Genomic DNA, 26,707 nt, shown 5'->3' on the forward strand with positions numbered 1-26,707 from the left:
ATGATGTGACTGTCTTATAATTTTAATTGAGTAGTTGCATCTTTCAGTGTTGCAATGCATTGTGTCTTTGAGCAATGATGTAGGATAATATCTCTGACTGTTTCTTCTGTATGTTGAAACATTGCATGTTTACAGTACTTAAAGACTAAAATAAAATCAAGGTCCTTTGCTGAGAGAGTGCAAAGCCACCACTCCTTCCTTGACCCAGCTAATGCCTGCAGGGTATGGCAATTGATTTGCTTGGTAATGAAATAATGTGGGGAGATAAACTGGAAAAAATAGTGTCAATGATGAATTTGGATTTTTTTTTTGCTTGGGTGGTTGTCACAATTAACTATTTCATGGAAAACATCTGCATAGTTTAGGAATTTGTTCTTTTCAACATCCATTATTCAGTGCGATTGAAAGTTAATTCAAAAATACAAACCTTCAGTTACAATAATTCATCTGTGTTATTTGTCAAGAATATTGCAACAGAAATGTAGATATAGTAGATTATTTTTACATAATGTTTAAAAAATTGATTGTTACCTTCAGTAATACAATATGCAGGACAAATATTCAATTCTGTGGACTGAAGTCATTAGATGAATGATGTTTATGTAATCTGAAGTTTATGCAATTTATACTGATTGTGCAGATGCAACAGGGTTTCTTGTATAATCCATTTCCTAACCAAGGGATTGTTAGTAAAAATAAACATTTACTAAGTGGACTATATTTCAGTAATTAATTATCTGAGTTAGATGTGCTTTTTTACATTTTGACTATGGAAATGTTTTTGAGTTAAACCTGGCTGCATTTTTTTTTCAAATCAAATTCATCACAGGAAATAAAGTTTTAAAATTGTTTTCTAGCCCGAGTGCTATCCCACCAATTATGTCTTTGCAGGTTTGTCTGTGCATGGATCTTTAGGTTCTACATTTTTGTCGGATTTATCTTATTAAATATTGTTTTTGTAGTGGTGTGAAATGGCTAGATAATTAGATAAGCAATGTACTTTATGTTTTGTATCTAGTTGTGGCGTCTTACCTGTGTATTGGGGTTGTGTTTTCGGTTTTGAGGTTTGCCCCATTATTCCTCTCAATCTTCATGACTTGTCTTATACAGACCCTTCAGGTACTCTAGAGAGAAAAGCAAGGAAAATTAGTGTGACTTCAAAGTTAAAGAAGGACTCCTCTGATTCCCAGGCTGCTCCAGCTGAGGGTGGGTACTTGTGTGAATGTCACCTGATATCAGATTGGAGTAGATATTCAATTCGGAAGGCAAAAGGACAAGTCCAAAATGGCTTTCAAAGAACTCTTAACCAATATCTTAACTTTGTCATAATTTAATGTAATCTTTTCAGATTTTAAACATTGTTGGCATCTTTTATTGACATAATTTTAATTGTTTAGAACATTTTCTTTCTAGTATTTTATATTTACATAAGATGGTTTGGTCATGGAAGAAATTAGTTTTATTAATATATATTTAGAGTAATCGCAACAATATTTAATGCTTAATGTATGTCAATTTGTTGGCTATAACTTTTTAGAATTGATGGTTTCATGTGAATCCCTGTTGAAACTATATAATTCCTTTAAGTATCCTTTCATCAAAAAACATATAACACAATTGAGAGTTCAGTGATGTTGTTTTTACTTTATAATTGATGTAGAAAACTGCCACAGGCTGTGTATGTACATTGTCAAAATTTTAAACACCTGTTTTGATTTGTCTAAGATAGCATAGAAGCTTAATTTTTCTAGGACCTATAGTGAAGAAAGGCTAGTGTTTAACTCTATTAATTTACAGTATTGTATGAGAAATGTGGAGAAATCTTTTCTGTAATCTTCATGAATAAATCAAGAAAATTGTATTCATTTCACATTTTGGTTCACATCATTGGTGTGGGAATATCTCCAAATTTTCTTGAGTTTCATGAGGTCAATTAAAGCTATTTTTCAACAAACAGGTGGGACACAGAACAAGCAATTTTGAACTTCAATATTTGAGATCCTTGGATGGAGCAGGTTTTGGAAAGAGAAACCACTCTTTGCTACTTTTGAATGAAGCATCTTTGAATTAAGTGCAGACTGGTAACTTAAAATTGAATTGTTGCTGAATATTAAAGTGTCTGGATGTAGGTGAAATATTTGAAAATGCAGCAATTTTAAAGCAGAGGACCTAAATTTGCGCATGGTTTTCACTGTTTTTCCACTTTTAAATATTCATAGAACCTAGAACAGTACAGCACAGTATAGGCCTTTCTGTCCATTATACTATGCTGACCCTTTCACCTCTTCCAAGACCAATCTAACATTTCCTTCCCACATAGTCCTCCATTTTTCTTTCATTCATATATCTATTTAAGAGTCTCTTAAATGTCCTTAATGTATTTGCCTCTCACGCCACCCCGATAGCGTGTTCTACATACCTACCACTCATTTTTAAATCTTGCCTCTAACATTCAACCCCCTCCCCAATACTTTGCTTCAAACACCTTTAAAGTATGCCCCCTCTTATTAGCCATTTTCACCCTGGGAAAAGGTCTGGTATCCACTCTGTGTATGCTGCTTACCATCTTGTACAGCTCTGCCAAGTCACCCCTAATCCTCCTCTTCTCCAAAAAGAAAGGCTGTAACTCTCTCAACCTGTCCTTGCACCACTCAGCCAGATTTGCAATCTCCCTCCTCGATGCTGATTTTTCACCACCTCCATAAGCCACTGCAGTTTTGATGGGTCTATAGTCATGAACTCCAAGGTTCCTCTGTTCCTCCACACTGTTAAGAATTCTGCCATTAACCCTGTTTTCTGCCTACAGGTTCGGCTTTCCAAAGTGAATCACTTCAATTTTTTCTGCATTGAACTCCATTTGCCACTTCTCAGTCCAGCTGTACAATCTAAGAACACTATCCACAACACCACCAACCTTTGAGACATCTGCAAACTTACTAACTTTTCTTCAAATTCCTCATCCAAGTCAGTTATAAAAATCACAAAGAGCACAAGCCCAGAACAGACTTGTTGAGCATCATTGGTCTCTGATGTCCAGGCAAAATGTGTTCCATCTACAAAAAAATCCCTCTGCCTTTTGTGAGCAAGTCAATGCTAAATCCACACAACCAAATTTCCCTGTATCCCATGACTCCTGACTTTTGAATGAGGCTACTATGGGGAACCTTGTCAAATGCCTTACTAAAATCCATATATACTACATCCACAGTTCTGCCTTTGACATGCTTTCCTTAAAGAATTTAATCAGGCTGGTGAGTACAACCTGCCTGTCATAGAAGCTCTGTTGACTATCCTTAATCAGACTATGCTTCTCTAAATGCTTGTAAATCCTTTCTCTGAGAATGCTGTCCAATAGTTTGCCTATCACTGACATTAGACTCGCTGGTATATAATTCCCAAGGTAACTCTATTCTTGCCCAAATGAGTAACATTTGCCACCTCGCAATCACCTGGCATGATTCCTGTGGCCAGTGAGGATGCAAAGATTATCACCAAAGGTACAGCAATCTCTTCCTTCGCTTCTCGTAATAACCTGAGGTACTTTTCATGTCAATTTCTCCTTTAAGATGTGTAACTTTTAGATATAGTTAGTTTTTTCCCCTCCCCGTGAAGTTTTCTGTACTTACCCCACATGGGCACAATTTTGAACAGTGCCATATTGATGCTCATGTAAAGGATCAATGTTTTCAAATTATGTCAGTGATTGCAATAACTGGTGGTTTTGACTGGCATGTTATGCTGCATGTTATGAGGAACTCTGATGTTTATCTGTAGTTATTTGTTGATTTTAATACTGTGAATGATTATCCTATACTTTTCACATTCTTTTTGAATGGCTGTCTTTCATCAGTGGTGTTCAAATGCATTACTGGTTGGTTTCCCAGGACTTCGAGCTTGGATCTATTTATCCAAGCATCATTCCTTTTGTCTGTCAGCATTGGATGGGCATTTAGACAAATATTGATGATACCCAGCGGCATTTTGCTTTTTCTGAACCTCTGCACTGAAGTCTGCAACTGTTCTTGGATTCTCTTCTATGCCAGCTTGACTGGCATTTATGGTGATCCTTGTCACTCAACTTGAATTGACAAGTTGATTGACAAGCTGGTTTGCTTTGGTTGACAATGTCAACCAATGTTTTATTTGAGGTACTCCTATCGTCATAAACAAATGTGTATCTGACCTTTCACAGAAATATATTGATAATTGGTTTATTATTATTAGACATTTAATAAAATAAGAACATGTAGAGAATTTAAAAGAAAACTATAACAGAATGCAGAAAATAGTGAGAGTTACAGAGTTTGCAGTGCAGGTAGCCAGATAATGCTGTTTACAATCCTTCTTTTGTTTTCCTTTCAGGGGACTCTAGGAAGAATTTTACATGCTCTTGTTATGTGGCAGACAATTTGCGCATAAAATTCTCGCAGAAATTTCTAGTAACTAAGCTAGTGCAAACTGATTCTTTTGAAGTAGCTGCATTTTTCAGATTGACGGTAGATTAGTTTGGCACGAAACATTTCAAAGGACAATGTGGCTGTAAGTGAAAGTAATAGATTCTTTCTTTTAAGTGGTTCCTGTGGATCAGGGTTAGCTGCATGTTAAACACCATTTCATTTTGGTTTAGAGGAATACAAGCATTAATTCTTGTTATTAATTGAGTGAGTGGAACTGCATGGTCAGTTCCAGGAAATTGTCAATGTAATTTAAAACAAATTGGTTGAGGTGATTAAACTTGATTAAAGATGACACCAGGAGGAAAATTGGACATGAGGTAATTCTTTGGAGTTAAAGGGGAGATAATATTGCAAAGGACCGCAGTATTGGTAATATTTGGAATGGAGCTGCAGAGGGAGGTGATTGATGGGTAAGGAAAAGAGAAGGGGTGAGAGGGGAGCCAAAGTGGGGAATGGAAAAAGAGAGGAGGGGGAGCAGAGAGAAATTACTGGGTTAGAAAAATCAGTGTTCAAGCCTTCAGGTTGGAGGCTATTTGAGCAGAATATGAAATGTTCCTCATTCAACCTGAGGGCCTCATCGTGGCAATTGAGGAGGCCATGTACTGACATGTTGGAAGCAGAATGGGAAGTAGAATTAAAATGGGTGGCCACCAGGAAATCCTGTTGTGAACTGAACAAAAGTGCTCAACAAAGTAGTCCTGCAGTCTACATGAGGGCCTCGCTGACATAGAGGAGTCTTCTCTGGGAGCACTGGATGCAGTGGATGACCCCAACAGACTTACAGATGAAGCGTTAGCTCACCTGGATGGATTTTGAAGGAGGAGGTGAAGGAGCAAGTGTAGCATTTGTCCTGCTTACAGAATACTTACCTACCACCCCATGAGTCTCCGAATCCAGCACGATATTCCCCACAACTTCTGCCATCTTAAATGGGATTCTACTACGAAAAACATTTTTCCTTTTTCATTCTCTGCTTTTTGACTCCCTTGTTCATTCATTCCTCCCCACTAATCTCTCTTCTGGCATTTACACCTGCACCCACATTCTTATTCCGGCTTTGTCCCCTTCCTTTCCAGTCCTCATGAAGTGGGGTCACAGCCCAAAATGTCAGCTGTTTATTCCTCTCCATAAATGCAGAAAGTTATGGAGGATTCTTCATATCATACAGTAAGACAAAATGATTTGATTCAATGTAATGTTCATACTGGCATGTGAGGAAAATCCAACAGTCAATATTTAAAAGCAATATTGTGGAAATGTGAAATAAACTGAATGCTAGAACATTCTTACTAAGAACAAACAAATACTTAAGGACAATGACCTTACAGGAAGATTGGGCAAGATAGAAATGCTAGATACAGACAATTGGGAGGGGAAACTCAAGCTTTCCCGTAGTGTGGATTGCCAGGATTGTTCGATGGTGCAAGGTGAAAAGGTAGAGCATTTGAACTAGTGAAGAAACAGAACATTCAAAAGAAATGTATTGCAAATGTTAGAAGAAATATCATTATCTGATACAATTGAATTATGTTGAGTCTAAATGCTTACAAAGCACCCAGTGGAAAGATCTACTTCCTGAGTAAACTTTGAGGATCATTGTAGCAATGTAGGAATCTTAAGAGCAAGAGATGAAGCATTGGAAACGATCACAATCTTTCACTCTGAAATGCAGGCTGACTGGAGGTGCTCATGAAGTTGGCAGCCTAGAGTAGAGTGGAGTCGGTATTGCACTCATTCTAAAAGTCCAATTGAATTGCTTTCTCATGAAGTAAGTGCATTTAGAGCCTTAGATAAGGACAATGGTGGAACTGAACGGGTAGTATTTCTTTCTCTTGATCTGTGATGGTCATGAAATCTGTGATGATGCTGGCAATACATGGTGACGTTTTGCTCCAACTGTAATTTCCCTTTTAGAAACATACTTTTGAACAGTCTAAACCAGGGGTTCCCAGCCTTTTTTTTAAAAATGCCATTAAGCATGGGGTCTGTGGATCCCAGGTTGGGAACTCCTGGAATGAAGTAGCGATTTTACAGTCTCCTGAAGGATTTGCCAGGCTTAACTCTCGGGAATGCAGATACAGCACCTTTAAGAGGACAAAGTAGCCATCATAATTGCTGAAAGACCGGGAGGAAGGGAGGACTTCAAGCCAGACTTGAACGTTGGGATGTAAAACTTCCTCTACCCAGCATCTTGTTAGCTAATGCAGTCATTGAAGAATAAAATAAAGACATAGGGCAAGAACCTCATCAGAGGGAAATTAAGGATTGCTGTTTTCTGTTTTATGGAGACATGGCATACCTCAGACTCACAGGATATGGTGGTTAAACAAGGGGCTTCTCGATCCAATGGATGGACCGAACTGCTAATCTGAAGGAAGCAAGAGGTGGAGGTCTGAGTTTCACATTAAACTCTTCATGGTGCTTGGACAGAGCAGCCTTGTCACACTCCTGTTTTCTGACCTGGAACATCTAATGTTCAAGTACCATCCATTCTACTTACTAAGAGAATTCTTCTCTGTGATCCTGACCGCAGTTTACATACTGCCAAAGGCAACTGTTAAGAAGGCACTCGATGTATTTAGTGCCACAATTAGTAAACACGAAACAGCCTATCGTAATGCTTTTCAAATCCTTGCCAGGCACTTCTGTCAATCTTGCTTGAAGAAATCTCTGCCCAATTATCATCGGCACATCACCTGCAGCATCAGGGGTTTGAACATGCTCAACCACATTTACACGATGATCAGGAATGCCTACCTTTCCATCCCTAAACGGCATTTTAGGAAATCTGATCATCCGGCTGTCGTCCACCCACCTGCATTCAGTCAGAGGCTGAAGAGCAAGGCACCATGAGGTGGTCACAGGAGGCAGAGGAATGGCTACGAGATTGGTTCAAGCCAGTGAACTTGGCTATATTTAAGGACTCATCAGAGGATTTGTACACATGTCATGACATGGACTTTATGAAGACACTCGTCAGTGAATGTATCCCTACAAAATCATTCAGAATCTTCCAGAGCTAAAGCACTGGGATAAACCGAGAAATCTGCAATCTGCTGAGGGCTAGATCAGTGTTCTGGTCTGACAACCATGAAAAATATAAGTGGTTCTGGTAGGACCTCCGTAAAGCCATCTCACATGCAAGGTGGCAACTCTGGACCAAACTTGAATCACAGAAGGATGCTCAACAGCCATGGCAGGACTTGAATGATATCACTTCCTACAAAGTAAAATCATGTGACATGTGACAACCAGGTTTTGCAGCCAGATGAGTTCAATTTTATGCTCACTTTGACAGCACGAAGGCATCTTCACAAACTTCCACAGCCCCCTAGAACACTGGGATTTCAGTCTCTGAGGCCGAAGTGAGGGGATCCTTCAGGAGGGTGAACCCAAGGAAAGCATCTGGCTTGGTCAGTGTACCGGGCTGAGTACTGAAGGTATGTGCTAATCAGCTGGCTGAATTATTTATCTTTAACCACTCATTTTGGTAATCTGAGGTAACCACCTGCTTCAAGCAGACTTCAATTATACCAGTGCCTAAGAAGAATGTGGTAACCTGCCTCAATAACTATCGTCCAGTAGTACTTATGTCAATGACATTAGTGATGAAAACATATCAACTCCCTGAGGGGTAACTTGGATCCACTTCAATTTGCCTCCCGTTACAACAGGTCAACAGCAGATCTGTTTTCACTCAACACTGCAACATCTGGACAGTGAAGATGCAAACATCAGGATGCTCTTCATTGACTACAGCTCTGCATTCAACATGACCATTCCCTCAAAGCTAATCAATAAGCTTCTAAGACCAAGGCCTCAATATTTCTTTGTGCAACTGGATCTTCAGTTTTGTCACTTGCAGACCCCAATTAGTTCAAAATTGGCAACAGCATCTCCTCTGCAATCACCATCAGCACAGTACGCCACAAGGCTGTGTGATTAGCCTCCCTGCTTAACTTTCCGTATACTTATAACTATGAGGCAAAGTACAGCTCCAATGCCATATTTAAGTTTGCAGTCAACACCCCTGCTGTTAGCCAAACCAAAGGCAGTGACGAATCAGTATAAGAGAGGGAGATTGAAAATCTGTCTGACAGGTCCCACAAATAAAACTTCTCACTCAACATCAGCAAAATCAAAGAGCTGGTTTTTGACTACAGGAGGAGGAAACAAGAGATCCATGTACCAGTTCTCTTTAGGGGTTCAGAAGTGGAGAGGGGCTGTAACTTTAAATTCCTTGGCGTTATCATTTCAGAGGATCTGTCCTGGGTTCAGCACATAACTGCCATTACAAAGAAGGCATGAGAGTGCCTCTACTTTCTTTTGAAGTTTGCAAAGTTTCGGCATGTCCTCTGAAATATTGACAAACTTCGATAGATGTATGGTGGAGGGTATCATGGCCTGATATGAAAACACTAATGCCCTTTAATGGAAAAGCCTATTAAAAGTAGTGGATAAAGGCCAGTCCATCACAGGTAAAGCCCTCCCCACCATTGAGCACATCTATAAAGAGTGCTCTTGCAGAAAGGCAGCATCCATCATCAAAGTCTCCACCATCCAGGCCATGCTGTCTTCTCACCGATGCATCAGGAAGGAGGTTCTGGATGTACACCTTGGGTCCGACATCTGCGAGTTCAGGAAAGGTTATTGCTCCTGAACCACTTCAACACTGAACTGATTCCACAACCCCTGGATTGACTAATGTTCTCAGTATTTATTACTGATATAATATTATTTTGTTTTTTCTTTTATGTATTTGCGCAGTGTGTTGCCTTTTGCACGTTGGTTGTTGTCTGTCTTTGTGCAGTTTTTCAGTGAATGTCTGGAAGAAAATGAATCTCAGGGTAGAGCATTATGACAGATCTTTGAACTTTGAATTAAACCAATTATATCCTTTCTGACTAATGAAAATTGTCTTGCACCACCTCTTTGCTCTTTGTTGTTTCTATTTAGATATTTAATCCATGCATTTTTATAGATTACATTTTGTAATCTGTAGTATTTGCCAGTTATTGCCATCCTCTCTCACCTTCCATGTATGAAGGCAAATGAAACAGATGCAAAGGCTTATGTAAACGGACAACGATGAAATCTATGGATAATAATGGGAAGAAAAATAGTTCAGTGCTCTGAGGTAGATATGATATCTAAGATTTCACAAATTCTGTTAAATGGAAGCAGGTAGCATGAAAGGTGACTTGGGACCACTTTGTTTCTGGGAGGGAGGGCAGAAACAAAAATAGAAGTGTTTGAAAAGGAGAAGATAGAGCCATGGACTATCAAACATGGGTAACCTGCATTAGAGGAAAATGTATTTATGAATACTCGTATGGAAACTGAATGACAGCATCAGAACAGAAACTCAATCTACCTAAGCAATGATACATCTATGTTGCCTTTGGGTGTCAGTGTTACTGTCAAGGTTGTATTAGTTTTCATCCTCCATTGCTTAACTGGATGTTCATCTTAAAATCACTTATGGGAGTATCACTTGTCACTTAAACTCTAGACCAATAGATTGGGTGGATTCTTACTGGTCTTTCTAATTTGGTGGCAAAAGTGTTAAAAATGCATGCTGCTTGTTATCTGTGGTCTGTTTTCAAATTCGGGTGTCCTAAAAGGTCCCTATACTGAAATAAATATTAAACAGTTGTTACCCAAATCATAGAAGGAATGATATTGAATTACTGTAGCTATTTGATTGAAGGGTTTATCCTGGGCTAAGTTGAGTCTCTCATCATCAGCCTCAAAAGATCTCATATGTTTGCTTTTCCTAGATGGCTTAGTGATTTGCTCTGTATCAAACAGCTTTGATGTCAGACATAATGTGAATTTTTTTTTTACTTGTCCTGTTCCAAGTTGTGATATGCTGAAATTGAGAGATGCATGTGATCCTGATATGAGCAAGTTTGTGCTGCTTGGGTGTTATTTGGTGCTGTCCTTTATTTACTAGTTTGCTGATTGAAAAGTGGTTGACTTCCGGCAAGATGGCAGTGCACTCAGATGCAGTGGTTTTGTAGGAGCTAACTAAAGGTCTTTTTTTTAAAATGTATTTTTTACAATCGTAAGGCCATGCTGGACATTAAGAACTTAAAGCACTGCAGGTCTACCCCATCAGTGAGTTGCTTGTTGGTGAAGAAACTGAAGAAGTTGGACTTGGTGAGGATGACACTGCTGCTGCTAGAGAGGTGTTGGAGTAGGTGTGTGAAGGAGGTGTGCAGTTTATCAGCGAGTCATTGTCTTAGGCACTTTTCTTGTGATTGCAAGACTCTGTTGGACATAGTTAACGTGGAACACTGCAAGTCTGGTTCATTGGTTTATTAGCAAACGGTGGGGGAGCGAGGACTAGGCCTGAAGCCTTGGTGCACCTGTTTGCAGTTGCTTTGGTGTTGGTGCACCCTTCAGGAGTGGCTGAGACAGTGTGGTGTGGCATACACGCTGGAGTTGGTGCTGCTGTCCAGTGTTTGCTTGTAGAAGACAAGTTGTGTTTGACTGTGGACTGCTGCAACACACAGGGGCTTGGACAATGTTTTTGTGTGTTTTTTTATTGCTGTCTTGTATGTACTGTGTGTGTCTTGTGCTGTGTATGACTCACCTTATTCCAGAGTAACGCTGTTTCGCTTGGTTGCATTCATGGGCGTATTTATAGCTGAATGACAATTAAACTTAACTTGAACTTAATATTAGCGTTGCATTAAATTTATCTTTGACATTTTTTTATGAGCAGAGCACATTGTGGCTGGATTAAATTCCCTGAGCAAAGCTCACAGGTTATTAACACAGTTGAAATATTGTCAATGCTTTGTTGGAGTGGCATGGTGAAGTAGTGGTTGGTTACAGTGCCAAAGATCGCTAATTGGGATTCATTTTCTACCGCTGCCTATAAAGGTATTCGTATGTTCTTCCCATGACCATGTGGGTTTCCTCCAGGTGCTGTGGTTTCCTTCTGCTGTTTTTACATCAAGAGAATGGCAACACTTAGGGGGTTGCCCAGCTCAGACCTTGCTGGTTTGATTTGACACAAACGACACATTTCACTGTTTCGCTGTACATGTGACAAACAAAACTAATCTTTGTCTTTAATGCTCAGTCATCACTTTGTCATAATTAGTTGGTTTTCCTTGCAGTATAGATTAAACTAAAGTGGCTGAAATTTGAAGAGACTGTCCTCGAATGGTGTATGGTCAATTAGGATGATCGTCCTATATATGTTCTTGTTCACTTTTCAAATTTGCGTATGCTTTTATATTCTAATGATCTTCATTTAAAAAAATATACTTTTAAATTATTTTCTCATTCAAGTCTATGTTTTAGAATTTTTGCTATAGGTAATTTTGTTCCCTTGCATTTCTTTTTTATAATTCTTTATAGTGAGTGAGCTCAGTGCCAGCTAAGATGATCTTTTAATTTGTTCAATTGCAGCTTGAGCAGTATAAGTGGTTCCAGCACTGCAAGTTGCACTGTCTCTGCTATTACACTGTCGAGCACTTCAAATTGTGCCAACATGTTTCTTATCCAGTGTCAACCCTAGGCAGCTATAGGGTGAGATTGGAATATTACTCTGCAGGCTCATCAAGACCAACAGTTCATTCAAACTATTTTAATTTCAGCCATTGTGTGGTGCATAAACTTGTATCCCATTATCTGACTTCTGTTAACTCATGTCTGGTCGATGAAAGCCTATTTTCACACCCAACTTTTCTTTAATGCACAGCTACTGACAATGCTCCTAATCACAAATATTTCATATATCAGGTTTTCAGTGGAAGCTCCAGGCAAATGATTGGCTGCATTCCCCATGTCCACTGTGAAGTCACGTGGATTTTTTTTAGGTGCAGATTGTTGAAAATTTAGCCATTTGCACATTTTGTATGTTATAAAGCATCCTTTCAATTGCTTCAATTACTGTTGCATGGTGTTTAAAAGGTTTTTGTGCCTTTTTTAAGCTCACATTTAAAGTTTACCTTTTCTTTTGTTGTACTTACCACAGTGGCAAATGCAGTCCAGCGAAATAGAATACTTCTCTCAATTGGCTATTTTTATTATTCCCTGTTCTCTGGAGAGGTGGAATTTGAAAATCTTTGGCATTGTCTAAGGGTTGCATTTTAAATCATCCAGGCAGACTTCAGAGATATTTTCTGATTTCTTTCCATTGCAGATCGAAGTGAGAAGGATCATTGACAAGTTAATGTCATGTCTCTATGGAATGAAGTACAGAAAGCCAGGCTTTTAGACAGCCATGTCTTGGGTTCAAATCCAAGTCAACTATAGAACAATTATTGGTCGATGCACCAGAAATGTCTGACCATATTTTTCTGTATTGCATGGCACTGTCAATTTTGTGAAAACCAAATAGTATGCTGAGAGCTTTTGAAAATTTCAATCTTCTCATGCAGGAATTGCGATTTCATTGTCATAATCTGTGTTGGAAAGTTGATGAAATACTCTTTTTCAAGGTATTCCACGAGCTGTTTATTAAATGTTAATCTGTGACATAGAGAAAAGAAGTAAATGAAGATGTGGATACCAGCATAATGTTTTTATTTGTCAAAATATGTTTAATTGGTAACCATACAATTTGGTTGAATTTAAATTGAACTTAAACTGAATTAAAACAATATATTTTCTAGACATCCTTTATTCTGTTTTTATAGTGAAATATATTTTGAATTGTAAACTATTTTTCATTTTCTTAATATCTGAAACTGAGGTTTACATTTATCCTGCAATGTCTGAATTTGACTTTTCTTGCATTGCAGAAGCTGGTACCGTCACGGCATACAGCCGAAGACCTCATCAACGAGATGAGGATTTTGAAGGTGCCCCCTGGAATTGTAACAGCTGCACCTTCCTGAATCATCCAGCACTGAATCGCTGCGAACAGTGTGAAATGCCAAGATACACCTGAACTGAAGTGGGCTAGCATTCGCCACCATGCAGAATCCCGAAATTTTGGTGTCTTGAAAGGAGTCTGCACATCTGCAAACCATCTGCCAGGCCTAAAGTGAAGATGAGAAGTTAATCTCTTGCAGCAGCCAGCTAAATTCGCAATTGTATCATGGCTGACTACATCACAGCGTTAAATCTTAAACTTTGTGTCATCTAGTCACCGTGATGTTTCTTTACGTGATGAATTCAAGTAAACATTCAAATGCCATGAAGATGGTCCGTAGTGAAGCTGAGCATTGTTACCCCTTCTGGGCCTGTTACCACAAGTCGGGATGCTGTTGTACCCTTCCCACACAGGGTGTCTGTCCACAAGATGACTTGATTGTGTAATTAAACGTCTGTCTGGGTTTTAAAAAAAGACATCAGTTGTGAAGGAATCTTGTTGCTTTTATTTGGGGTGGAATGTCCCTTGTGGTACATCTGTTAACTGTTGGCATCTTAACTCAGTCTTGCAGGCAAAAGGGACTGCTGTGACACTACAGTGGGGTAAAAGACTTGAGTTACTTGTGATTGCTGCTTTCTTCAGGGTAATTGCAATCTTTACACAAATCAATTGTACATTAAATTTGAGACTGTCACAATGGACAGGTATGAGGTATTGCCTTAGGTATATTTTAAATATACAGTCATAATCAACAATCCCTTTTGCTTGTACTGTGTCCTTTGAGCTACATCATTGACACTGGTGAAAAATGAGTCTTTGCAGATGAGAACAGTCCTGCATGCTCGTATTAGGGAAATAATTTTAGGCTGTGGGCTCTGTCCTTGATTTTAAAAGTCATGTGTGCTTTTTTAACTTTTATTTTTCAACAAAGCTTCCCTTAGGCCTTGCTCTGTAATTGTACAGCAAACTTACGCCAAAGGCAAGTAATCCACAAACTGCTCCAGACTCTAACCCACCTGTTCTGGTCAAGATTTGTTCTGCTACCTAAACAATTCCTGAGCTTCCACTCTGTAAAGAAATCATGTTGTTTACAGCACAGAAGATAATGTTTTCGTCTCCCTTCTTCCCACATATAGGTGCATTTAGTAATCAGTAGCTCTTTAAGAGTGAGTTTGCACATCACTAAGAAACCAGCCTGTACTAAAACTTGCTAAACGCAGCCTGAAAATAAATGGTCGCACACTGCAAATATAAAAACGAACTGTTGGAACTTTTCTTTCATTCGTAAAAGAATGAAACTTGCTGGACCCGCAATCAAAGTTCATTACGAACTTGCTGGTACTTTTCGCCTATAATGTTATACTGTATTATTAAAGGTGATGTTTAGTTCAGATGCTTCAGGTTGCTTTAATTATAATAAAGTACTTGGTCTTTGTGAAATCACACGTTTGTTGGGTCTGAACAACTGAATGAGAATTACATTTGAGTGAATAGGACATTGGTGTTCCTATATTAAAATGTACCTATTTGATTGGTTCCGTTCTCTACAATTTAAAGATTGTACTGTATGATCTCATCAGAAGTTTGAGCTGGAGACAAAATTGTGCAAAGGCGACAGGGACACTGCATGTATGGTACATATATAAACATTCTGGTGGCTGCAATATTTTACAAATAAAGTCACAAAGTGAAGAAACACAACTTATTTGGTTTTACTTGATAAAGAATAAAAACATTAACCTTTCATTTTGTTCAGCTGGATCAAATTTGATAAAATCAAAATCTGAATTGTGGAACATTGTTCAGTTCTTTAAACTTTATTCAGTTCAAATGGTATTTGAGAGTTTGGAAAATCGACCTATTGTGTATTTTTTAAAAATGAAAATTGTTTGGATTAATATCACTTTTGGAAATGCAGCAATTAATGTGTGTATTTAGGACAAGCAAGCTTAGTCTTCAGCTATTAAGTGATTTAATATGGACAGAAATTATTCACTAACCTTGTACTTGGAATGGTCTTTCTGATCATGTACAGTAGTTTAGCACAACTCTGTTAACCAACCTATTCTCTACTCTTCGGTGATACTGAAAGAAATCCACAAGATCATTCCTGTATTAATATCATTAAAAGCATGTCCAAGAATTTTTGGGTGAAATCTGACAAGTAGTTGGAGAGATCATTCAAAGTTAAGATCAATCAACTAGGCGTTTTGTTTTATGGAGTGACTCTTAAGTTTATCCTGTTCACTTCCATTATTTCATTATTTCCAAGTTAGACTGATGGATGTTGTTGTCGAATAGCTCGCCGAGCTGGTTTGTTAGCTTGCAGACATTTCATTACCCAGCCAGGCAGTGAAACTGATGGATTTATAGTTACCTGTGGCCCAAGTTTTGTCTTCTCAATATATTCTGGAGGTCATTTTCCAATCTTATAGCAACTCACTGATTGCTGAGACAGTCAATCCAAATCTATATCAGCATATGAAAAAATCTGTCCACTATTTTTCTTCTTCAGATAGAAATACTTGTGATTTTTCTGAGAGAATTGATTTTGATACTTTTCTATTAGTTCTGTTTCACTTTAATTGGTCACGAATTTGTACTGGGAGCCAGGTGCTTGAAATTTGGCTGGAATATTTTTAAGAATGAGTTATAATGATTTTTGCTGTTGATTAAAGCAAGGTATTTGTTCTGCTTATTGAATTTTTTTTAAAAGATTGTTTGTTTTCTTTCAGGTTTCCATTGTGATGCTTTTGTCACCCTCCTGAACCCCTTTCTCTGTTTTTATCACAGGATTTGAAGAGGTCAGTTTGTTTTATTTATATCTTTTCTTGTTCTATGTAGTTACATTTAATCAACTTGAATTACTTGATTATTTGAACATATTTGGGCTGCATATTGAGTGCCAACCCTCTGAAGGTATTCTGCTTGTCAAACACTGACATCTTCTTGGAGTGTGTTTGCATCCTGTAACTAAGAAAGATGGAACAGTATTTAGAGAACTGAAAGAGCTGGAAGGTCACAGGTTGAAGGGGGGGATTATTTAAGTGATGGGTTTGAAATTTGTGGGAATTGGACACTGATATCAGGTTCCAAGGGTAATATTGCCAAGGGTAGAGGGAGACTGGCCATTCAGGAGAGTAGCTCTTAGACATGCTGTACTTTAATTGGCTCCCTCTCTGCTCATTTTGGCCACTTGCTGGATTCAGTAAACATGTCCTCCAGATAACTGCGTTTCCACGGAAGCTAGTGCTACGAGAAGGGTTTGCATTTGGTTTTCCAACGAAGTACTTGTTCAGTAAAACTTTGCAGATAGGCTTCAGGCAGCCCCAGTGTGACTTCAATTGTCATCATTGAAATTTAAACGGTACCAAGATTCATATTGAAAGTTCTATTTGACAATCTGAACCCTCACCTCAAAGGGGAACTTGTCAAGGCTATAGAATATTTTTGTTGGAAGATGGGCAAAGATTTATCCCAAATGCTGCCCCTGTTTTTCTTTACTAACCCAAAGGAGCATAATTGCAACCTCTCCACCACAGATGGCAGGTAATGTTGAGGGAATGATTGACAGCTTTGATGCAGGGGAACTGCTTGTGCTTAGATCCCTGTTGGTAACACACAGTGTCAACAGTAGCATATTTGTCTGTAATAATTATTTACTGACATGGTTTCTTTGTCTACAACTTGAAAATCACCATTCTCCATTTTTGAAGAAATGACTCATTCAGAGGTGCTCTGGACCTGATGTGTCATTTTCTTTTGTTGTTATCCCTCGCTTTTTGACCATTATCATTGTAAACTGACTTTGCTTTCTGCATTTGAAACTGGTATGGGGTTTTGCATCACGTTTCAACACCTGATCAAAGATTGTTAGATGTAACTTTGTAGTTCTAGGCAGTATTCAAACTGCTTGTTTGAATACTTCATCTGCATTGTTTCTTGGGCTATACAGGGGACATGATGCTTTTAATTATCTTATTCATTGTGTTATTAAAGGCAACAATGATAACACTGCTATTCCAAATATTTTTAAAAATTCTTAAAATTCAGATTCAGTTTATTGTCATTAATAAACCACAAATACAATGTAGTTAAAAAATGAGACAACGTTCTCAGGAATGATATCACGAAAAAGCACAAAGCAGACCACACAAGAAAAACCACATAACATTTGGTAATCCCCAATCCAGAGTCCGGAGAGGCTGCTGCGTATCGATATCGCGCTACCGTCTTAGCATATTCCCCAGAAAGGAACTACAGACCCATCAGACAAACCTAAAGCAACAAGACCTACACAAAACCACATAGTTACATATAGTTATAGTTAACATATCGTTTCAACGGTGCAGACAATACCATAATTGATAAAAAAAAGACTAACTGACAAAGACCACATAATTATAACACATAGTTTCAACAGTGCAATGCAATACCGTAATCTGATGAAGAGCGGTCCATGCACGGTTTAAAAGAAAGTCTCAAAGTCCCGACAGCCCATCATCTCACGCAGACGGTAAAAGGAAGAAAAACTCTTCCTGCCGTGATCCTCCAGCGCTGCAGCTTGCCGATACAGCACTTTGGGAGCTCTGATCACAGCCAACTCCAAGTCCATCCGAAAACGTAGAGCCTCCGACACCGAGCACTGAGCACCATCTCTGCTGAGCGCTTCAACCCCGGCACCGGCCGCCAAGCAACAGGCAAAGCCGAGGATTTGGAGCCTTCCACCTGGAGATTTCTCCGATCGCACAGTAGCAGCGGCAGCGAAACAGGCATTTCAAAAGTTCCACCAGATGTTCCTCCGTGCTTCACACGTCCGTCTCCATCAAATCAGGATTGTACACGGCCCCTACTCACAGATAACAGATATTCATTCCTGGAGTGGTCACTGCGAGCGGGGTCGCGCCGCCATTTTAAAATATTAGACAGGTTAGACAAGATCAACTAATTCTGGCTTTTATTCACCCACACAAAAAAAAATTTTCATTCACCATTTCGGAATCTATTCTTTGTTATCAATTGTAAATAAAGGTTTCAGCAACTCTCAACAACAAAAATTGAGGAGGTTTGAGACCCAGTGTGGATCCCAATCAATTCTGGGATATTGGACTTCATAAATAACTGCGTACCTGTAAGTATAAATGCAGGTGAAGTTCTGCAGAAGACATTTGAAACTTTGGTGGACATAACTGGATAATTGCATCATGGTAGATGTAGTGTTCTCGCTCGGCGTGTAAGATAACGCGGAACTAAACACCGAGATAAACCTTTGTCAATAACGACAGGATCACAGTAAGATTAACCGTTTACTGTTCACTCTTCCACATTGACGTATGGTGAAAACTGTTGACAAAACAATACAAGATTTGTACAGCATTTGTTTCCTTCTTGATATTACATTTACATCATAAATACTTGCAAAGTAAAACTACAACAACTACATTACATTAAAGTGCAGCATACAGTCAGAATCTACCTACGCCATTGACTGCTATAAATACACTTCAACTCAAACTATCCGCAACTCTTTAACTAACGAAAACATAAACATTATCGACTGTCGTTACTTTTAACAGGATTGGCGTTAACATTTTAATTCAACATATCGATTATCTCATAACTCACAGCGTTGCTTTCACAATGTTTCTGGTGCGTAGAGAGAAAACTTTGCTGGCGCCGCTCGCACATGTTTCGACCCCCAACTTTCTGTTTTTCCCAAACCAGTATTTTCCCACAGGACGCGGCGAAATCGGATGTGACGTCATCGCATGCCGCGATATCTCACAGACAACTTTAAACAATCCTAACTTTAACTAGAATGCTAACAAACGAATTACTAAGCGAAAATATTATAAACTAAATAACTGCCATAAAGGCAACACAGTAGACGTGGTAAGACATAAACGTCATTGAGAATGTGCAGAAGTTTTTTAACAGAATGATTTTGAGAGTGAGAGATGTTACAGGCAAGGTTGTTTGGAGCAGATGCTCTGGTCCTGGAACAGCATTATCGCAAATGATCATTGCAGATTTGCATAAGGAAGGCAAAATTATCTATATGTAAGAAGTAGGGGCATGGATATCAGTTGTGAAAGAGATGTGTAAGAGTTGGGAATAACTTGTGCAGTGAGTGTTATGAACTGCAACTGTGACATTGATTAAAGCAAGGACAACTAAGTGCGCTATTACAGTAAAGCAAGTGAAAAGGATGAACTGCGTTGTTCTATAGAGAATTAAACACCATGTGTAGAATAGCTGATTCATGTGCAATAGTGACTCCATGTACTTGTTAACACAATTGAGTGGAGGTTATAAAATATGCTGTGCATATCATGTTGCTGTTTAGATTTCTATTCTCAAACAATTGGAAGCAAATCTCAGATTCAAGCCTTCAGAATGTTTCACTTACAAAGCTCTTCAGTATTAATTGTAATGAGTTGTTGCACGAAGCTAATATCTTTAGATGGACCTCTGTTTAATTTTGATACTCTCCAAGTGAACAGTTTTGTCAGGGAATAACTTTGCAAGTAATCTTGTCATATTGAAAGGATTAATTAATTAATCCTTTCCTGGGCCATGTCATCAGAAAGGGAGAAATAGAATGCCTTACATTACAAAGCCATGTGCCTGGGAAACGCAGAAGAGGAAGGCAAAGAAGAAAATATATGGACACTGTGAAAGAACTAACAAATCTAAATGTGCGAGATATTGATGCTGTGAGGAATTGTTCGATGTGGAGATCCATGATCGCCCAAGCATGTAACACGCAAGGCACATAAAGAAAAATTAATTAAGAGATGCAGCACGGAATCAACCCTTGCAGTCCTTCGAGTTGCACTGCCTAGCAACACCAGATTTAACCCTGGCCTAGTCACAGAACAATTTACAACGACCAATTAACTTACTAACCTGTATGTTTTAAGATACTGGGAGGAAACCAGAGCTCTGAGGAAAACTCAGGGATTCCATGGGGATGGTGTACAAACTCCTTACAGAGGATTCCAGAATTGAACTCCGAACTCCAACATCCTGAACTGTAACAGCATCGTACTAACTGCTGGGCTACTCTGGCACTCCAACGATAGCATAGCAATTCATGTTGAAGACTGGTATTTTTACTTCTGACATCAGTGCACGCTTTCCATATCTGTAATTGATTTGAGCCATGCTTCTGGTTTATTGTTATTGAAATGGTGCCTCTTACCCTGAACAGTTTAAAAAATGCCCACTGGTACCAAGGATCATGAATGGTATTTAATATTGGGTTTACTTATTTAAATGTCATTACCATTCTGTTGTTACTGAATAATTTGTATAGCTATGTTGTATTTTGGCCAATTTTACTGTAAAACCTTGGAATAATTACATCGTATCATTGGTTGTTCATTTTCATAAATGGGTTTCAAACTTTTGCAATGGACTTTCAATGCCTAATCTTAAGCATAAGGGCTGTCTTTGAATGAACATTCGAAGTCAACTGAAAGAATAGTGCATTGTCCTGCGACAAAGGATTTTCATAATGGACAATTAGATCACTGACAAAATAGAGAATGTGATATATATGGACTAGAAATTAATAGCATCCTATTATGTTTTACAGGCGTCAAGCAACCAAAAGCTGATTTCATCTAATGTGAAAGACAACAGTCAATATCTTTAGACTATTTAATGCCTTTATGAAAAGGTTATGAAGCAATTACTGGTGTCATCCAACTTAAGGGCCATCCTATGACTTCATCTTTCCTTGCTCCCAAGGCAATGTTTGTTTCAGAGCATTGTGGATAAGGTTCAATCAGGTTATTGCAGGAGTATTTATTATTTGGCACAGCATAGAGTTCTTTAATTCTTTAAAGACCTACCATTTCCAATAACCTGATGATTTTATGAGCTGATCTGGTTGGTAACTCACAACATTCCTTCAGGCTGCCCCTTCCATTATATGTTGAGGTACACCACTTCCCTATCCCAAAATTTTTTTTACACCTTACCCCCAGGCTGTCTTGGTGTTTCAACTCCTTGGTTGCACCAGAGCAAGAGTATGTATTCTTTGTAATTCAAAGTGCTTGTCTGAATTGCCTTTTGTTCAAAATTTTCCTAAAATGGAATTGCCACTAGATGGTGGTGTTGTATGATTTATTTTAAAACGACCTGCATTTGCAATCCCATTGTATATTTTTCCACATTGCAGAAATAGATCAGTCCTTTATTATAGTTTGATAAAATATTTTTCAGCAATGTAAGTATTTTATAACGTTTGTTTATTTTTGCATTGGGTAGAGAACTTACTGAAGAAGATAATATGTTTAAAATTGCTTTAGACCAGTGGCTTCCAGTGTGGTGATATCGGCCCCTAGGGGCAGTGGGAGTTTCCAATGGGGCAGTAAAAATAAAGGGCATGATGGGGTTGGGGTATTCTGTAGCAAGGGGGGTAGCTGAGGGAATAAATACTGTTTTCACAATGGCAAATAAAAGCATGCCCCATGTTCTCATTTCTCGACTATTTCAGGAGTTTTGTACTGACGATGATGAACAATTTGAATGCCTGCTGTTGCACACAGAAGTCAGATGACTTTCAAAAGGAAAGTGCCTGAGATATTTTATGTGGTTCTTGAAACTAATAAAACTCTTTGAAGACTAGCAATATTCATTCAGTAATCAACTGAAGAATAGTACGCATGATGTTGCTTATATTGTCAGAATTGTTTGCAAAGTTTAATCAATCAATTGCAAGGAAGTGTGTCTTATCAATGTCAAATCATTTATCTCCACATTTCTGTCTAAGTTAACTGTATTTAAGTGCATGTTGGCTGTTGCAACTTTTTCCAGCTTCAGAGTCTCTCTGAGTTGGAAGTGAAAGAAAGAATACCAGATAATAATCAAGTATATTGTGCTCTCCTAGGTGAGCTGCATAAAGTTATATCAGAGACATTTCAGAATTTTCTCGATCTAAATTCCAGATTGGGCAATAAATCCATTCCTGAACACTTGGAAGAAGAACTAACAGGAAAGGTGGAGGAAGAACTGATCCTGCTACAGAATGACTTTGAGCTAAAGCAAAGGTTCAAAATATCATATTACGACTTTTGGTTGCAGAATGAAATCTCTGAATGCTATCCTGCACCATGGAAAAAGGTTAAGATGTTCTTTATCATCTTTCCAACAACATATTTAGTGGAGCAAGGTTTGAGTGCAGTCACACAACTTCTTTCAAAGCAATGAAACAGTCTGCAAGTTACTGAATGTAGGGATCTGAGACATCTGAGTCCTTCAGCCTAATGTTGAGAAGCTGTTATCTCTGCACCAAGCCCATCCATCTCATGAAAGGTGATAAGGCAATGAAGTGATGTATAGTTGGACAACTAATGTATGCTCTAAAATTTTTTGTACTGTAATTAAATAAAGAATAATTTTATTTGTAGCTTTAAATAGATTTGAATAGTTTTTGCACTTATTTGTCACTGCTTTGAATTTGCAGTTCCTATTCTCTTTTACTGTGCATCGTAAATCAAAATTCTTCATGGTTTTTATGTAATGGCCGGGGGTGGGGGGGGGGGGGGTGTACTGGGATGTGGTCTGTGAATCAAGGAGGTGGTTTTCCAAAAGGTTTGGGAACCACTGCTTTAGACTGAAATGAGGGCACCTTATTGAATTAGATAGACAAGTAAATGAGAAACAAAGAATTCTCATTTATGATGGTGCATAAGGAAAATTAAAGGGGTGAAGACTATGTCTTTGATCCCTTGAAATGTTCCAGGTCGCTGCTTATCATTCTATTATGATGAATGTTAGGGGAGTGACAGGTCCGAATCAATTTTCTGAACCATCTCCTATCCCTCTGAATGTATTGTCACCATTTCAAGGCACTGTTGGCAATACAAAAAGAGAGTCAAGTTTTGAGAATCCAAGTGAAGGAGGATCTTGGACTGTTTTTCCAGTGACTTGTTGCACAAAATCTAGTTCTCAGCTGAGATCCTCAGAGAAATATTTGTTTGAAAAATTCAGGGCACTGTTCTCCCTTTCAATACAGCAGAGTTTGCACTAAGCTTCTTAAATTTTGTAGCATTAGATCAGCACGCTGTTCCAAATAGTAGGAATCCTATTGGAAATCATTCGAAGAAAAAGATAGTGGAATTGAGATAGCTGCGCAGATCTGCATAATTCTTGAGTGCAAATTTTGTAAGGGTTGGTTTTAATTTGGAATAGCTATTCGTGTGAGCTCTCATGCTTCTTGATAAAAATATATTCTATGACTGATTGGACTATTTATGTGATTTATTAAGTCCTTTACAAATTTGGGCAAGCAATTATTCATGTTGGAAATTATGCCTGCATCTTTTTCTTTGCATTAGTTATGTGCCTATAAAATGGGGACACAGTCTAATTTACAGTTTCATGTGTTAATGTACATGTCTGGTGTATGATTCGTTATTCTTGCATATCTTAAGTGTGAGCTAAACTGGACTTGGTGCTGGAGTAGTTGGAATTAGTCTGGAAATGAAGTGTAGCTTGATGTATGTGTGTGTATATACATGCATGTGCAAAATTAAAGGAACTCATCTGGACTTCTGGTGGAAAGAATTGCCTGAAATGTTTTGCTGGAATTATTTAGGCTTTGGGATAGGAAATCTGCTTCCAATCATCATCCATGATGGAGATTAAGATGAGAAGTTAACTTTGAGTGAATTTCAGTCAGGTGCACGTCAAGTCCTGGAAGCCTTCACAAGGGCCGCATACAACTTATTACAACTTGCCATGAAGCCAAAGACTTTGGCAAAAAGGGCAAGTGGCTGTAAAATGGTGATTCATCCCTCTGTTTAGAGGTTTCCTTGGATTCTTAAAGCAACTTGCTGTATGAAATGTGTTCATGAGCACCTGCACTCACAATTCAAGATTCTTGTAGTGTCAGTTCTTCAGCATGAATGTGAGTGGTGAAATTTTCAGTCTTAATAAGGCTGCTCGTGATGCCCACTGAGATGTTCTCCTGCATTTGAGTATCTAAGTCACTTGAAGAATACAATGTAGTTGTGTTTTTCTTCATTACTTAATTTAAACTACATTCTCAACTTATCAAATCTTAGTACCCTCATCAATTTTGGAGAGAGGCAGCATTGTGAACCAAGTGGAGATTAAAATGGACATAATTATTGTGAATTGGGACTACTCTCAATCGTAGAAGTGAAAATAATCTATTTGTGTCATTTATGATGAATTTCTCTCCTGAAATGTTGTCTTCTGTTTTGCTAAAGATCAGATATTGACTGTCTTCTGTTAGAGTGGATTCTAGACTCTGGCTACAAAGAGCGTGGAGAAGCTGATTTGATGATCTAAGGATCATCTGGCAAGATGATATCACACTATATTATTATTAGTATGCTGGGGCAATTTTAATTCTGCTCCCTGAAACCAGCCTAAAATTATCATTGGGTATTTTCAGCTGCGGCACTTCTCTGCTGACACAGATTAGAGTTTATAATAGGCAGGTCACTTGATGAAGCCAAAAGACTTACTTTCGTCAAAAAAAAACTGCATCAATGAAGCTCCCACAGCTTTCTTAGCATGCTTTCAAAATTAGAAGGGAGGCTGGAGGGTGCACGACATTAACTGATCTTAATTTACAGCTACCTGGAGCAGCAAGGGATCTATTCTGCACTCCAAAAGGTGAGAGTCATTTCATTTTCCTTATTGGGCAGTTGTCCCCAACCACCAGGCCTTGGATCTGTACCAGGTCGCAAAGCAGGTGCTACTGGGCCGCGAGGGAACGATATGATTTAGTTACATAAAAGGATATGAGTCAGCTGCACTTTTCATCATTCCCTGTCATGCCCACTGTTGAACTTGAACGTACACGAAGTCATCAGTCAATCATGAATCTACAACTACTCAATGAGTAAAAAAACAAACGTCGCTTGAGAGTTTCTTTGGAATAAGTGGTAGGGACATAAAGGCCTAACGATGATGATAAAGCAGAGACAGCTGAGGTCAAGACTGCAAAAATAAAAAAGAAAGCTTCCTTCCAACAGAAAATACAAGTGGTACATAAAATATGGCTTTAATGCGATAAGTGACTCGCCTGCTGCAAGCCCCCGGTGTGTAATATGTGGAGACAAGCTGTCAATAATGAGGCAATGAAGCCCTCAAAACTGCTTCGGCATCTTAAGTCCAAGCACCCTGCACTTAAAGACAAACCCTGAGTTTTTTGAGTGGAAAAAACGTGAGCATGCGGGACAGAAGCAAGTGCTGAGAGCCACCACCTCCACAAATGCTGCTGCTCTGAGAGCATCGTACTTAGTGGCTAGCCGTATTGCTAAGGCGAAGAAGCCTTTCACTGTTGGTGAAGAATTGATTCTGCCTGCTGCCAAGAACATGTGCCGTGCGTGAACTGTTGGGAGAAGCTGCAGCTAACAAGATGGCACAGGTTTCTCTTTCACCTGCCACAGTTTCAAGGAGAATTGATGACATAGCGGAGGACATTGAAGCACATTTGTTGGAACAGCCTATCGAGTCACCATGTAACAAGGAGTGGATAGCAAAACTCACTTATCTGTGTGACATCTTCAACCTGCTCAATGAACTCAATTTGTCACTTCAGGGGAGAATGACAACTGTCTTCAAGTTGGCAGATAAAGTGTCTGCTTTCAAAGCCAAACTGGAACTGTGGGGACGGGAGGTGGACAGGGGCATATTTGACATGTTTCCAACATCAGCTGGGATTTTGGGAGAGACTGAGGCTGCACCGTCCTTCTCACAGCTGGTGCGCGATCACCTAACTTCGCTGTCGACAGAACTCGAGCGTTTCTTCCCAACTGCAAATGACCCAAGCAAGACGTGTAAAGGAATGGGTCCGTGACCCATTTGTGAATGTCCCCGGTGAATCATCCATGTCAGCACGGGAAGAAGATCAACTACTTGAGCTTTCAAATGACAGTGGGCTGAAAAGTATGTTTGATGTAACATCTCTGCAGGCATTCTGGATCAAAGTCAAGGCTGAATATCCTGAGATAGCCACGAAAGCACTGAAAACTTGCTTCCATTTCCAACATCATCTCTCTGCAAAGCGGGGTTTTCTGCAATGAATGCAACAAAAACTAAATTACAGATAGACTGGTCATAAGGGACCCCCTGAGAGTATCTCTGTCTCCCATCACCCCTCGATGGGACTATCTTGTTGCAGGGAAACATGCCCAGGGCTCCCACTGATTCAGCGATATTGGTGTGTTGCAATGGTTTTATATGTTCATACGAGGAAAATATGCACTATGTGTTTAATATCCAAACGTTACTTAAAATATTATGATGCTATTGACTTATAAGTGATGTATAATTGACTTATCACTATAGTCATGCGAGGAAAATACGCGCTGTGTTTAATATTAAATTCATTAGATCAACCCTTTTAGAAATGAAATTGAGTGTA

At 38.8% G+C, this 26,707-nt stretch overlaps 1 protein-coding gene across 7 annotated transcripts in view; it reads left to right on the forward strand.

Moving 5' to 3' along the window:
* tab3 (TGF-beta activated kinase 1 (MAP3K7) binding protein 3) overlaps positions 1-22,700 on the forward strand; it is a 147,320-nt gene extending 124,620 nt beyond the window's left edge. For 4 of the 7 annotated variants that reach the window (XM_059968155.1, XM_059968154.1, XM_059968160.1 and 1 more), the window contains 2 exons: positions 1,111-1,206; positions 13,220-15,039. In XM_059968155.1, coding sequence (XP_059824138.1) covers positions 1,111-1,206; positions 13,220-13,368 — 245 coding nt within the window. In that variant the 3' untranslated portion in view covers positions 13,369-15,039. Of the gene's footprint in view, positions 1-1,110; positions 1,207-1,957; positions 1,999-13,219; positions 15,040-16,028; positions 16,098-20,893 lie in introns of those variants that run through there. The other 3 variants (XM_059968158.1, XM_059968157.1, XM_059968156.1) reach the window with 3 other exon arrangements.
* Positions 22,701-26,707: the final 4,007 nt, after the last annotated feature.

Source organism: Hypanus sabinus, chromosome 4, assembly GCF_030144855.1.
Source record: "Hypanus sabinus isolate sHypSab1 chromosome 4, sHypSab1.hap1, whole genome shotgun sequence".
NCBI lineage: Eukaryota > Metazoa > Chordata > Chondrichthyes > Myliobatiformes > Dasyatidae > Hypanus > Hypanus sabinus.